General features: G+C 42.5%; 1 protein-coding gene across 8 annotated transcripts in view; it reads right to left on the bottom strand.

Annotated features, from left to right (window-relative positions):
- The window catches only part of PTPRT (protein tyrosine phosphatase receptor type T), a 469,438-nt gene that overhangs the window by 40,267 nt on the left and 412,950 nt on the right, over nucleotides 1–16,221 (bottom strand). For 5 of the 8 annotated variants that reach the window (XM_063349657.1, XM_063349655.1, XM_063349652.1 and 2 more), the window contains 3 exons: nucleotides 14,756–14,833; nucleotides 14,521–14,556; nucleotides 5,096–5,283 (listed from right to left, as the gene is read on the bottom strand). In XM_063349657.1, the coding sequence (XP_063205727.1) occupies nucleotides 5,096–5,283; nucleotides 14,521–14,556; nucleotides 14,756–14,833 (302 nt within the window). The remainder of the gene's footprint in view (nucleotides 1–5,095; nucleotides 5,284–14,520; nucleotides 14,557–14,755; nucleotides 14,834–16,221) is intronic. The other 3 variants (XM_063349659.1, XM_063349658.1, XM_063349656.1) reach the window with 2 other exon arrangements.

The raw sequence follows: 16,221 nt of genomic DNA on the forward strand, positions 1-16,221 counted from the left end.
AGCTCCCGGGGTATTGCCGGCATCCCAACGGGATGGAAGGAAAGCCAGGATCTGCAAAGCGCCGGTGCCGGGACTTCTGCCCAAAACACAGGGCAGGAGAGGACCAGCTCCCACTGGATTTCCTCTGGAGATCTACCTCTTCCGAGATCGACTCCCTAACACAATCCTACATTACTAAAAACAACAGTAACATTATAAACTGTATTATTTATGGTCCCTAGGGAATTGCAGGGTTTTTATACCACAATCATTGTAGACTCGTATCTGCCTTAGGTAGCAGCGGGTAGTTCGACACAGCTGTGCTAGAAAATGAATTTATATTCATCTTCAAAAGCCATCCAGCTCTATTACATCGCCTGAATGCAACAGCAGAGAGACACAATTATTAGGATCTACAACACCGACATTACAATTAAACTTAATATGAGCAAACCCCTGGCAGACCAGATCGCTGTGAATTTCCCCCAAAGGGGCTCCAGGACAGAAAATGTCCGGCATTGCAGCACTGCCAGGAGCTCTGCTGACAGAAGACAGGGACAGCGAGTTCTTTTTCAAAAGCCCAGGAGAAAGAGTAATAACTCTGTAATTGGTGAGGGCTTTGATCACACATATATTTCCTTTACAGACAGCTGTTTCCAAATAGCAGCTCATCTCCTGAGCAAAAAAAAAACCAAAAAACCACAAACCAACCAACCAACAAACCCACACACAACAAAAAAATCCCCGAGTAAAAGAAAAGAGGTGAGGAAGGTTCATTTTCATCTTCAAAGACTGAGGAAAAAGATGCCTTATTTTTCCACTAATATCAAATTACAGCAGATTGACCAGAGAATGGCAAGTCATTAGACATCTAACCACAGCCATCTGAAAAGAAGAGGGAAAAGAAGAGGAAAAAGAACCTGAAGAGGAAGATCCTTTCTCGTGATTTCCATGTGGGAGAAGCCAAAGAAAATATATTCAGGTCCAATAAATCCCTTGTCAACAAATCCTATCCTTTCATGTGATTTGAACATGAAATTCTCCATTGAAATTGATGTTTTTTATATTTGCCTGATATAGCCTCCGAAGATTTAAGAGTCCGTGATTTTTCATCTCATTCAATACCAGAGAAATCTCTGCTTTTCACAGAACTATCCCCCTCTGAAGAGAGGAAGCGCAGCTCTGGTTGGTGAGGAACACAAACCGCCTTTGCAGAGCTGTACCCGAAGTTTAATACACACCAGATGAACAAATTGGAGTAACTGCAGGTACACGGGGGGTACAGCACAAATAATTTTTCTGTCAGATCCCTAAAAATGCAGCACCAAGAATTGAAACTGCATCAGAAATACAAGGCAACCCCATCAAGTAGAATTCGGCTGCATCCAGAAACAGGAGCGTACCTAATGGTTTGTTCCTTCAGTTTTAGTTTGTACAATAAGTATCTCTATAACAGCAAAAAGGGTTAATATTTCTGTTTCTCTCTGCGTTATCAGCAATGGTAAATCAGAATAGATCCCTCTTGCATTGGTATTTGATCTGCATTCCACAGGAAAGGCCCCCCCTTCTTTCTTTGATTTGTTAACAGCAAAATTTCAGTGTTCAAAAATCTGGACTTGATTTTCAGGCTTCTTTTTACTTTACTTCTTTTCGAGAAGTTTTGTAAAATTTATACTGAAATATCTCCCCAGTAGTAGAACTTCTGTTACAACGATGCTTTTTAAACTAAATTGATGCAATTTTTACCTGAAATTACAAGGCTAGATCTCAAAAGTCAGCTTCATCTCAATCAAGCTTTCTAGGCAACACAGCCCAAACAGAACTAAAGCGTTCCCATTAAACTGAGGCTTATTGCACGTCAATTTAAATTTCCAATGGATGCATTTAGTTAGTTTGCTGTTTGTTTTTAATTTAAATACGCAAACTTGAATCATTCATTTGCGCTGATCTACCCCAATGCCGCAGTATTGCCGCCAAAGGCAACAACATCAATTAAAAGCCTTGCTGCTCATCTCGACGCCTGCCACAGAGCCCTGGCCCTCTCCCCGCACCCACCACCCTCCCAACGGTGGCGGCAGAACCGTTCCCACAACTCTGCTGTGACCAGGGTTAAAAAACTGCTTTGGACTAAAAAAAAAAAAAAGAAAAAAAAACTGAAAAGAAATATTTCAGCCCGTTCGGTTCCCCATTCCAGTTTCTAGCAAAGCCGTAAGCCAACATTGTCCAAGGACAGCGTCTACGGTAACACCCCGCTGCCAAACCTTTTGCAATGTTATGTCGTAGCCCGAACCACAGGATCTAGGCTTTTGACCAGAGAGAAGGTGTGGAGCCAGCCAGAAATGAAAGGGTTAAAATCCAGAGGTGACTTCCATCAGCTGAAGCCCCTCGATGCTAAGTGCTTGAGGAAGGAGCCACAAAAGCCACAATACCTAAATGGGCTCAGTAAGGCAGCAGGAGAATGTACTTTAGTGACGTCCTAAATCATATTGGAAAATGAGTTTGGATGCTTAAGCTTATTATCTTCCTAGCCAGTAATTGGGGCCCGCATTAAGTCTGTGGGACTGGTTCCGCGGCTCGCAACAAATCAGGGCTGATATGTTCTGAGAAAGGAATAGGTGACATTTAAACATGTCCCGTTTAAATGTTTACAGCTACGCCTAATCCCAAACAGCGCTATCTACATCCAGTGCCAGTGATATATTTTCCTCTTGCGGGTCTACAAGTTTTATTGCCAAACAGAAGCAGCAGCCAAAAAGTCTCAAGTCACACTTTGGCCTCAGGTGCGGCAGCCAGCCCCAAAATAACCCCCACACGGCAAGTGCTGACGGATTCCCACCTTCACACACAGTTATCATCCATTTCACACCGGCAGCGACACCACTTACACAATCACATCCTGCTTTTCATCTCCATGGGGAGGTACGTGCGCGATGCAAGCACCAGAAGCATTTTTCTAGATGCCCTCGGTAAAACTTGTGGCCTCTGCTCTAATGGTCTGTAGGTGAAGGTGTTTTTTAAACAAATATTGAATGCAATTTCCAGGTTACTGAGTGGAGATGAGAATGTACAGAGATAAGAGCTTGTCATGTGTGACTGATACGCTCCGTTCAAAGTGATTTTTCGTGAGAGTAAAATTATTTGGTAACATGTCACTAAACAGGCTGTAATTTATGCTATCAATTTGCAAAGTAAGTAGAAAATCAGCTCCTGAGAAGAAAAAAAAACAAAACCAAACATTAATGCCAGCAGGTGACGCTGGCATTAATGTATGAAAACACATTTTAAAAGAGACATCAAATTGTTTTTTAATTTTTTTTCAACCGTTCTGCAAAACATTTTGCCAAGCCAGTTTTGCAGCTTCGTGCTCCTCCCGATTCCAGCCTGAGACACCACTCAGCCAACTTAAACCTCCCACCTTCCGGGAGTTTTAACGCTCCTTGACATCCTCCCCACGTCTGTGGTGCTGCTGGTGGGGGCTGAAAGCTGTTTGGAGCCGAAGCGCTGCCTGCGCCCCATGTTCTGAAACCCAAATTTCACCACTGAAAACGACTGCTACGGCGGGCAATTACCTCTGATGGAAGGGTAGAACGGCCCATGTGATTTGAGAGCTTGTGGCATTCTCCAGGCTATTTCTTGTAAAGAAAGGAATTATGCAAATCTATATAATGTCATCGTCATTATATACGTATGTAGATAGCACTTTCTGGGAAAGGCAGAACTTGCGGAGCTGAAAGTTGCACTGACATTTTTCATGCTAATGTGTTATTTTGATAATTACCAATGCCAGTGCCAGAAAATTACATATATGCCAGCACCTGTTTTCTTCTTGAACATCAAGAACTAGATCTTAGGGCATCTGTAATTGAGCTGAATGTAGTTTTGGGTACTGTTCATGGAAATTGAGGCCAAGGGGGGGTTAAGTAAATCCCTTAAGAGAATTATTACCCTTTTTCAATATTAAATAGAGCTCTTTATATTGATAGTTTAATTAGCGTGCTTGATGGTGGGGCAGGAGTGACTAGATCTGGTTAACATACAGTTACCAGAAACATTTGTTATGACAGTCTTTGACGCCACCTGATTAAAAAAATACTCCCTGGTGATGACCAGGAGAAGATTGCCTCTCAATTACAGCAAAACCCAGCATCAGTGATACAAACCCCACGGACTCCTACTTGCAGGGTGGAAAAGTGAGCTGTTTTCATTAAGTAACTTATTTTTCACAGCTGTTACGTTATTTTTAAGCAGTTTTAACGCCACTATACATATTAATTGCTTATTGCCTTCCCACAAGCTTACTACGTTCATTATAATTATCGCTTGCTAGAGCAAAGTCTCACATATGTTTGATGTTATTTCCCTTTTCTGTTCTTTCTCCTCTAAAAGTGTGTTCTTCTTCTAACTCCTCCCCGATGTCATGTTTCTTCTCATTTGGATTACATTCCTGGTCATTCCAGCTTGGGGGGAAGAGGAGGGCTGCTTTCGTTTTTGCAGCTTACTTTTTGCTTCTCTCTTCACGTGGCGTTGGAAGAGCACATCGGTTGAACATATTCCAAGCCAGAGGTTTGAGCATACTGGAAAACTCCACTTTCATTTAAGCTACACAGGATTCCTGCCTTTGCCTTTACAAGTCTGCATTCAGGTCATTACGCTGTGATTTAATTTGATCAATTGTTACAGAGTATTCGGAGCTCCCAACAAGCTGAAGGAAAACCCCTTCCTTTTCTCAAAGCCCGGCTTGCACGAGCGTCCATGAAAACACATCAATAAGTAAGGGACTATGGGACTCCAAGTCCTTCGTTGAGTTCAGCACCTGTTAAATATTTACCGTCTGCTCTTTATGGGAGAGAGGGCATGTGCTAATGGATGAGCACAACGTCATGTTCTTACTGCTGCAATAATAACCTTCTCTTTGGACTAGAGTGCCACCAGAGATTGCTAGCGCTGTAAAATCCTACCCTCATAAACAGAAATAGGATGGAGAAAGGAAAGGATTAAGAGGGTAAGTGAATTAAGGAAAAGAAGCTCTTAAAAACAGCTATTCTCCCCTCCCAGGCACCCACCCTTTGCGAGTGCAACATCTCTACTCATTCATGTAAGCAAAGGTTCCTCTCACCTCATACTCCTCTTTAAATCCATAGCCCTGTCCTCGCTTCATCTGGGTGATGTGCTGCAGCAGATCGGCCACTCGGATGGCTGGCTGGAACTGCCCCCGGGGGTAGGACATTTCCACCGGCTCACAGCTCCGGTACGGGTGGGTCTGGATAGTCAGGGTTGGCTGGGTCATCTCTCCATGGCTACTGTCTGTGTTAAAGACAGGGAGGCAAAAGAAGCTTTCACCTATCTGGTATTTCCACTCCCATTCTTCCTCCATTTGTTTATTTGTTTCTCCACCACCCCATAGGTTGGTGCAGGCAAAAGAAAGTAAAGAAATAAGTAGGAAACGCACGCTTGCCTACAGCTGCCTACAAAGACTAAATCACGCTTGAATATTTTTTTTGTGTCAAGGAGACAAACCCAAAGAGATGGAAAATAGAGCAAAGAGCCTATCAGGCTAACGAGGATACAGCACAGAGAGCAAAACAGCACATTTTGTACGGGTGAGCTCTGCATAACGACTCCAATCAAACGACATACCTTTTTCCACAAACCTGCAAAGAACATGACTGAAAGATACATACAGATGAGCACGATATTCAAGCAGGATTTGGGGTGTACAATAGGAGATAACTGAAAGAGGCCCAAGTTAATAGCAAACAAATGATTAGCATTTCAAATAAGCCACGCAGCACGTTAGAGGCAAATTAAACTGCTCTGCTAGTTCAGGCCTGAAATTTCTATGTCAATTACAAAGATATAATATTATCAGAAAGAATAAACCAGCATAAAAATATAGTCAACTTGCATGCAGAAACTTAAATTTCAGATACATAAACTTAACAGAAAAAGTTTCTTTGTTGAAAGAAAAGGATTTAAAAAAAATCCCTATCACCATGCAGATGGAACTGTAACCTCTTATATCCCCAGCACTACGCATACACTCAACAAAATATTCCTGGAGAACTAACAGAAAACAGCTTAAGTAACCAAATAATTGACTGTCACTATAGTTATTTTTAACAACAGAAACTCAGATTAAATGAAAAATTTAGTTTCTTATTTACCAGAGTTGACCAAATTTAAACAGCTGGCCAAGTAAACCGTTGGTTTTCCTATAACTACAGGCATCTGAGATGCTTGGGTTCTTTCGCACGTACAGACCTGAACAGCCTGCATCAATTCTTTCTGGTCTTACCCAAACCGAAGGTATTAGCAAACAGAAAATACATCTCCCTCAGACTGTTCCTAAAAAACCCTTAAGACTGCACACACGCGGCTCGTTCCTCACAGAAAGCTTACTGACAGAGCCTAAACGCTATCCCTTGTCAGCAATACCGCAGTCATGTTTTTGAAGGGATAAAGAATATATAAATCAAATTGCAATTTCAGGGTGATTTTTGTGAGGCAGAAATAGGGCCGGAATGCTATTGTAAACATTGCTATCCTTGAGAAATCGCCGTGGAGTCGCGATCGGGAGCAGTCAGGGTCTCTGCCGCTGTCCCTCCCTGCGAAGCTGGGTGGGAGCAGACCCATGAGGGCATTAGCCCGCCTTCCCATCAGCTGGCAAACCAACGGCGTGACAAAACGTGACAAACAAAGCCTTAGCTGGCTTGCTGCTGTATTAGGGAGAAGACACCACGACGGTGAGACGCTCTGTTTTGGATTCGCAGGACTATGAGAAGGAGAAAGGGATGCCAGCAGTGGACGCTGCCGCAGGGCAAGCTGATCTCTGGTGTGAGACCAAGAGGTCTGGTGGCTGAATTATCAGAGATGCTGAACACATCCCACTTCTGAAATTAGCACAAAGTGGTCATCTGCTCTGAAGATTAGGCTACTGAATTTAAGGATTTCTGACTCCCAGGTTCTCATCAACACAGTCACATCCCCAGGACACTCAGGAGATTTACAGAGCTATGGCTCTAGCGAAGCAACCCTCAGATACAAAATGTGAATAAATTTGGGATTTAAGGAAGAGTAACATCCAAAGCATTTGTATAATCATCCCTAATGCTCCAACTAATGACAGTGTGAGAACTCTGAACAGAGGGAATTTCAAGGCTTATTAATTCCCCTAGTTGGATTCGCTTTCCCAGTGCATCTTTCCTCCCCTATTCCCTATTAACCTCCTGTAATGGAGAGGAGAAGATTTTTATTGCGGACCATTTCCGACAGACGTACTACGCTTAATTTTCCATCATTAGGTTTAATACAAACCCAATTTCACAATTGGCTTCTCGGAGGAACCTACAAGTAAAGCCACATTTTTACCAGCCCCAATTAAAAAACATTACTATATCCCTATTCGAGAGGGAGTCTTAAAACTAATGTGCGGTTCTAGCGCTAATACAGTAAGGGCACACGCAGAGCACAGGCTACTTGTGCAATGTAGCTCAGATCACCCAGCTCCATTGCAGGCAATTATTAATTTCTCTCTTCATCAGATCCGTTAATTCTGGTATACTTGGCTCTCTTCGCAGAGAGATATCTCACAGGGAGAGGTGAAGGCCAGAAAAATGGTGCCCCCTCCTTTCCAGAATAACTTTCCCCTCAAAGTTAGGCACCTGCGTTATGAACCTGGAACCAGAAGAAGCTCTTCTGGCTCTGACTCTGGCCTTTGAGTTCATAGTGACAACTGGCCTGCTGGTCTCTTCGGTCAGACAGATAAAACATGGCATAGACTGTAGTAACAGCTCTCACAGCACGGCCCGTGGCATCCCACTGTGTGCTTCGCACCCACCCGTGTGGTTCTGCTTAAAAAAAGCATCACACAATCTGGGCCATCCTACTCTCAACCCAATGACATACAGAGCTGGAGCTCGGCAGAAGATCCCCTCCTCTGGATGTCTGTAACAAACACATCTTGAATGGTCTCTGCGCTACCTGAAAGAAAACCCACATTGGCACCAGCTCAGGACGGCTGTCTGTTATTTGCACCAGCATTTTATCTGAGCCAAGGAAAGAGCGAAGGGGCTTTTATGGAGTATGAAGGGAGCCCAGCATTCATATGTTCTGCTAATAAAGCCTGCTGCACGAAACATATTGTTCCTTCTCCGTCTAATCACACCACGAGCCTGAACCTGAGCACGGTTAACGAGGCGCTCAAGCAAGGCACGACACCTTCTCGCAAGATGTGTCGCTTACAGCAATTTTGTGAACAATTTAAAATGCAGGTAGGAGGGGAGGTAGCAGCAAACCGACCTCTCATGAGGACGATCAACCAAAAGAATCTTTGGAGGGCTTGCAAACAGGCCTTGCTCTTCCTGCAGGTTGCAGCTATAAACCACATCTCATTCCTTTTGTCACCGTATTACTGGAAAAGACAACAAAAATGCCAGCCCCTCCGCAAAGTCAGACTTTGGCTTTAATTGTTGCACTACAGGCAAGTCACGGAAAGTTTCCATAGTCCCTCCTCTCCATCCCCTTCTCCCAAAGGTGCCCCATTCCCTTGCAAGGGATGAGTCTGTAGGACAATATGGCCAAGACTTTCACTAAAGTTTCGGCAGTGCCTCTAAAGCATCTGTGCCTTCTATGAGTTTTCAGTGAAAATAGCAAATCAAGAAAATAAGGTTATTTTTTTTGAACGATGCTTGAAATAATTCACTCTAATACTCAGAAACTACTAAACATACAGAATCGTGCATCACAGTTTTTTTGGATTACATTTCATATGCACAACTTATTTCTAGTCGTATGTCCTCATTTTTTTCATGGGAACACGTACCACCATATTTCATTGCATACCAAAGGTGGAATAGAGTTCCAAGAAATAATCCAAATTAAAACATTTCAAGAGATGGTGATTCTATTCTGACCCCAAAAGTTGTGGCAACGGTTAATTACCCTTGCTGTCTAAACATTTCTTAATTGCAATTTGATTTTGCTTAGCTTCGACTTGCAGGCGCTGAATCTTATTATACCTTCTGTTAGATTAAAGAGCCCTCTGAGCATTTGAAATCTTGACCCAGGCAGGCACTGATCAAATCACTTCTTCAGTTTCTCTTTGATAAAGTAAATCAATTGCGAGCTTCTGAAGTCTCATTAGGGCAGGCTGTTCAGGGCTCTGGTTCCTTCCTAGAACCGCTTCCAATTTTCTACATTTTTTTTTGGTGCAGCTGTAAATAAACCAGGTTATTCTGCATGTTGCTGGAAACACGCTATTTATAAGAGGAACTTCTAATATTAGCAGGTTGCAATAGGAAAATATGTTGTCAGCTTGACTGTTAACCCTTTTCATGCAAGACTCTTACTCCCCGTACTGAGGCGTCCGTTGCCAATGCAGATATTTTGATACCTGGAAGCTGACACTTGCATTATCAGCCTACGAGTTCACAGAATACCCTGAAATCAGAATACCCTGAAATTCTGTATAAGACATTAAAATCAATGATTCACCGGCTCTCACATAACTAGCTTGCTTGGGAAACCCTTCAGGCATCTCAGCTTATCTGTTTAGTGCGCAACAGCAGATAATCAAATTTAACAACGTTGACTCCACTTTTAACAGTCACAAACTCCCTGCTTGTGAAAATGGTGCTTCTTGTGACTCTCCTCTTTGCTGGAGAAATACTCATGACCTTGCTGAAGCAAACTCTGAGGTCTTCTTCTGCCAAGAGAAAGAGAAGGGAGTCCAGCAGCAGAGAGAAGCTGAAGCAGAGGCCAGCCAGGTGCCATCCTTCCCCGGCTGATGAGTAACCCTGAGGGTGAGATATTATTGCTTGCCTGCTGCTACAACACCTCGTATTATATACTTTTGTTGCTACCCAGACAAGTAAAATAAATATGTCTCCCTCCACAGAAAAACTGATAAACTCCTCCATAGATGTCATGGATGAGACGAAGAGCAGCTGAGAAATTAGATTTCCAGCTTGGAGGTGGCTCTGTAGGATCAGACCCCTGTGCAACGTCCCAGTACAGCTGCTGGGAGGGGACCTGCTCATCCAGAGCACCTCTGGGATTGAAACTTTAGATCCTTTTATAGATATCATCTTGTTCCGGAAACATAGTTTTGTTAATCTGAGAGATAGGTACCTGGACACAGAGCACGACGCTGCTTTCTGACCAGAAAACTAATGTATGCCTCAAACAACTAAAAGCAACGCTGCACTGGCGCGTCACCCTGTAGATGTAGAGAAGTTTCTTTCATAACTTTTGCTTTAATATCGACGAATTCCTTCTTGCGTCTGAAATGACAGGCCTATCATCTCTGCGTATATTTTTATTCTCTTAGCCTTGGCAAGTGTGTAACGTGGTAAGACATCCTTTGCACAAAATAAATTACATTTTGAGTGGTGTTTGTGATGGATTTAATTACCCACAGATCCAGTCTCTCTACACTACAGTAAGGGTTGTCAATTATTTGACATCTTCCAAGGATGACTACAGCATGGCTAATATCTCCTCCCCTTACACTAGGGATATGATGCAAGCTGGTAAAATTAATTCGCTTTTTTGTGTGCATCAAGGCATTATTATATGATAAATATCCAGCTATAATATGCTATATACAATAGAGTGGTATGGCAAACCAAAGTTAAAACACCATTTGTCTAATGATATCAACTGCCCTATAAAAAGGCACGTTCCTTAACAAAAAGCTTTCTGACACGAGGTTTGACAGAGAGCAGAGGATGCATCTTTCATTTTAAAGCCTATGAATAAGCCACACGTGCATAATAATAATAAAAAAAAAGGCTGGAGAAACTAATTTTCTCTAGATTCTAAAGAGATTTTTAAGAATCGCTCAGTAAACATCTTACACAAGTGTATTCTAATCTTATAAAAAAACTATTGCATGCATTTTTTTTTCAACAGCTAGCACAGAGGAAAACCCTCTTAGAGATGCGAGGAAGATGCTTTGGTGAGATGGGCTAAGACTGGGGACTATGGGCTACACGTGTAACACTGCAGCTCTTCGAATGCGCGGATCTCACCAAGTCAAACCTCTCTTTACCTCCTTGGTGAAAAGGGGCCGTCAGATCTACCCACCTTACACAGCAATTCATTAGTTACACCTGAAAAAATATTAGCGACTTCAAAGCAGCACACAAAGATAGAAGACACTAAAGACTGGAAGAAGTTTTCCAAGCCACCTGATCGTCTGCAGGCAGAAAGAAACGTAAGAGAAATTCAGCTCAAGCAACAGCCTACAAGGGCACGTGCCGCCGTCGCTCATTCTGCTGCAGGCCAACATTAGCCCAGCGAACCAGTGTGAAAGCCTCCCCCACAGCGCCTGGGAGGCTGACATGGCCTGGGAGGCTGCAGACACAACAGAACAGATCAAGCCATTGATTTTCGAGCTTCTGATGCATAAAAATAACTCATCTCGCAATGGAAAAAGCCAGTAATGGTGACACTTGCTAAAGCAGCAATGTCAGCTTCTTAGTATCTCTTTAGTTGTTCAAACACCCGGCTGGATATATACTTGCAGCAGATTGATTACGCACGGGCAAAAGCCCGTCCAAGCTAGAGAAGACTGAAATTCAGGGCAAATTTCTATGTCTAAGCAGAAGCCAGTTTTTGTGTGAGACTTCACGACAGGGAGCTTTCCCTGCTTGTTCCAACCATCTGCAAGGCATGGCAAGGCTCTACAGTCCTCATCCTCTCTGGAGGGCAGCGACTCTTGTTAGGATCCTCTTGAGTAGCTGAAATAGGAACAGGGGTAAATGTCCTTACACACTGCTGGGAGATGTTAACAGATGCAAGGGAAGGACGTGCTGAGTCCCTTGAAGAGACTGCCCTGATGACATCTGCTGAACATCTTTGAAAGCTACTGGCCATGCACGTTTTCTCCAAAATCAACCGTTAAGGTTGTACTGCTGCCCATTCAGGCTTTACAGTGCTGGTACAACATGGGCCTTGCTGAAGGGAAATCTACCTCCTTTACTTGCTAATACTAAATATTCGCTTCTCTAGTGAAGACGCTTGCGCGAAACATTTAAATCCAGTGTTGTCTGCAACTGGGAGAGAAAATTATGGAGCTAAAAACATGCATTACATAAAACAGTATTAATCAAGCTCGGGCAGAGGAAAAACCAAAATCCCCTATATCTTACTATCAACAAATCATGTCACAGCCAAGCCTAGGGAGTCATCCGCTATCACAGATACAGAACATTTATTAGCAGAAGGCATAACAGATGGGAACAAATAGCACTGAACTGCAGGTAGTGCCCAAACACGGATATTGGTAGTGGGATGACTGATGCCCTTCTTAAGATCTCTTTTTCTTTCCCAGGAACGAATATTAATAAACGTCAAAAAATGAAACTTAGTTTGCTCATACAGCAACAGCCAATGTCTGGGGAATCTGTCCGAGAAGCCAGAACGCCAATGTTGTGTTTTGTCTCCAAGTCATATTTCTCCAGCGCCAAGGGCTGTTTCACAGCATCTGTGGCTGTTAAATTCAGATGGAACTGGGGGGGGGTGTGTGACCAGTCTGTGTAAATCATGTTTTAAAAGTGCTCTGTACTTAAATTCTCATGTGTAAAACAGGGATATTGATCCTTACTCAGATATAGTGGTTAGTAGAATTTAAGTGTGAAAGAGTTTTGAATACATAAGCACAGTTTTATTCCTATTTCCTCTTTTTTCTCTCTAAAATTTGGAATTTTGAAAGTTTTGGAGACTTTTTTGGCTTTTGCTTTCCCATGAGAAGTACAGATTGAATCCGTCTATGGCTCCCTGAGCTTCAGATTAGGAAGTGTGTGGTTCACACTGTAATTCTCACCATCGGGACAGAGCGAGGAAAAAACCTCCCTCAAACGAGGGTCTGTTTTTCATGGATGGCGAGTACCAGACCGAGAGCAGTTGGACATCTTCCAGTAAACTGCAGGTCTGGGCCCTGGTTCTAAAGTATAGCCAAAAGATAAATCTACCTTCAGACTTTTCTGTTGACAATGCTGAGACTCTGGGAAATGAGAATAAACCTTCTGGAAAAAGGACTCCTTTCCTTCCCCACCTGGTTGAAAGAGGGCTCATCCATTGCCGTCAGCATTTTGATAGATAGCAGGGTGAACACGTGCATTGTGGCAGTCCCTCCAAGCCTCTGCGCCCCGGCTGTTAGTCTGCGAGCCAAGGCACTTAAGCGATCGCTTGTAATTTCTTCCTGGTCTAACTGTGGGCCTTCAACATGCCCAGAGTAATGTTTAAAGCAGCCACGGTAGATTACTGTGCCTGGAAGTGAACATTTACTGTAGATAATCCAAAATGACAGGTCTGATAAATACCACTGGTTAGATTCTGATCAACCACACATCATCTTTCTGATTCATAGCAGAGGAATTGCCTTCTTCAAATTCCACGCGCAGGCAGCATCCTCCAGGGAGTGCCTGAAGTTGTAGGCTGTTATTACTCACTTCCAAGAGTACACCTCCAGTAAGTTTACGGATAACTTCTTTTATCAGCTAACAGTTTCTGCCAATTCTGCTGTCTCTGTTAACTTACTGTAAAAACATATTATTTTTAAAAATCTCTAACCTACGAGCTGCACACCAGATACTTTATTTATCATCTGAACAAGAAAAGCTAATTTTTAGAGCTGTTGAACGCTAACACCTCTAAAGTTCCCAGCAGCCAGAGAACGCCCTCCGCCTCTCAGAACCTGCTTTTTTGTTATCCTCTCAAACCTATACCAAAATGCTTGACTATTTAGCATTTAACTCTCAGCATACCCAGAATGTATGAGGCCACTTGCCCAAATCCAGCCTCCAGTTTCTCCAAATAACCTTTATACTAAGTCCAAAACTGTAAGCTCCCACCTGCTTTGGACATGCAAATGCTCACTTACATTTCCAAGCCCTGAGGCGCACCTAGCAGCGCCTCACTCACAGGACAAGGGGTAATGGCTTTAGAGTAAAAGAGGGAAGATTCAGACTAGACATAAGGAAGAAATATTTTCCACTGAGGGTGGTGAGACACTGGCCCAGGTTGCCCAGAGAGGTGGTGGACGCCCCATCCCTGGAGACATTCAAGACCAGGTTGGAGGGGGCTCTGAGCCACCTGATTGAGTTGAAGATGTCCCTGCTCATTGCAGGGGGTTGGACTAGATGGCCTTTAAAGGTCCCTTCCAACCCAAACCATTCTCTGATCCTATGCCAGCTGCACAGGCACAACCACCTACGCGAGTCAAAACTAAGCCGAAGCAAGGTGGCACGTGGGAATTTGTCCCAGAACATCAAATCCCATCCACAAGAAGAAATAACAAATACTTGACAGAACTCCTAAACCTTAATTTTTGAACTGTTCTTTCCTTTAAAAAAAAAAAACAATATCAATTAATAACAATAATAAAGCACGAAAGAAACAAAAGGCAATTAACACAACACATGACCACAGGATTAATTATGATCTTGGAGCCCAGCCCAACAGTGCTGAGTTATTTTCAGGATGCAATGAAGTGTTTGCTCTCCAATGAAGTGCAGTACACCATACCTGTCTTCTTACCTAACAGCGTGGTCGATGGAACAGTGTCTGATGATACTTTGAGATGGAATTCCGTTCACCCACACGACACGGATCAATGGAAATCAACAGAAGATCAACAGGAAAAAAAGTTACAAAAAATGAAAACAAGGTTAGCTGTATCTCACACTCGGAAGATTCAGTCTATAGGTCAATATTGGGAAACGTACAAAAGCAAAGAAAATTTAGAAATGAAAGAAAAGTCTGGCACTAGTACCTGAGTAGTAGGAATTCAACAAAGATTTGCTCTGAAGGGTTTTGCTTTGGACAGAAAATGAACAAGGAGAGGGTGATGCTAGGTAGGAAAGACATAAGGAAAAGACTTTAGACATATATTAAGAGAGAGAAAGAGAACAGGGAGAATGTTCCTCAAAGAACACAGTAATATGGGATATATAAGGCTTATCAAAATGAATTATATTTTTCATCTCGACATGCATATTACATTTATTACATTGTCATCATGATGGATTTTCTTTAATATAAGCACTCCAGACCCCAAATATAGTATTATAGTTATTGTAAATCAATGTGTTCCTACACAGGATGCACATATAGGACTATATTCTAGATATCCTTTTTTTTTAACCAAAGGAACAAACTTATGTTTTTGTCTCTAGGAGAAAGACTCTTACAAACGACCCCCAAAATACAAACTACAGAGAACCAAATGCAGTATCCACAGTAAAATAAGCCTGCTCAAACACAACGTATGCTAGTACCACACAAATACACAGGTGGGGTAGCAATTTTTTTTGTTGTTAAAACAATACAAGGTAACAAAGGACTTGTTCTCCAACCCAGATCTGTTCGTAGCAAATCCTATAATCCTTTCCCCTGTGAGCTGGGTTCTTTCAGCAGGACAAGCATCCCTGCTTTCTCCCATCAAAGCATTAGCTTTCTCTGGACAAGAATCCACAAATTATTTCCATATTAATCAAATATTTATGGAAAGGAGGAAGGGCTCAAAGTCTTCACAGTAGATTCTTCTCTTGATAGTAAATTTATGAGGCTGGTTTATATCTACAACAGCACACATGTACATTCTTATGGTAATCCATCATTTCTGAAGGCGTATTCTTTTGTTATCATTCTGCATTCGCTCATAGAGTTACAGGCATTTATTTATCTCCTCAAAATGTTGGGAAACAAGCTAATACAGATCTCAGTACATCAGAAAGATGACAATAGATAACACAGGAAAAACTATTCCATAATCCAATAGAAGTAGATAAAACTCAGTATACATCAAAGTAATTTCAGAAGCAATTTTTGTATCTCTAGAGCAAACACCACTTAAAATTTTCAAGTTATTCTATGGGCTGAACCAAAGTAGTCACTAGACTAGGTAGGGAGTTTCATAAAGTCAGCAGAATTACTTCCTAAGCAGTTCATAATCATCTAGTAAATGAACTCACTGTCATTCTGCATTCTCCCGCCATGTTTTCAGGCATACACCACTTGAAAAGACATTAAAATAATCAAATTTCTCACAGCTTAGTCTGCTGGAGTTCTGCCCCAGCTCCCTTCGAGCCATAAAGCATCTCTTCTGTGGGGCCTCTTGTACTTTCTCCCCTGTGTTTGCAGCCTAAGTCTGACCCTCCTCTTACTGTACTTGGACCGTGGCCACTTTTACAGATATATAAAATTTGTTTGCCTGGGGTCACACAGCAAGTCAACAGT

Source organism: Chroicocephalus ridibundus, chromosome 12 (assembly GCF_963924245.1).
Source record: "Chroicocephalus ridibundus chromosome 12, bChrRid1.1, whole genome shotgun sequence".
NCBI classification, from domain to species: domain Eukaryota; kingdom Metazoa; phylum Chordata; class Aves; order Charadriiformes; family Laridae; genus Chroicocephalus; species Chroicocephalus ridibundus.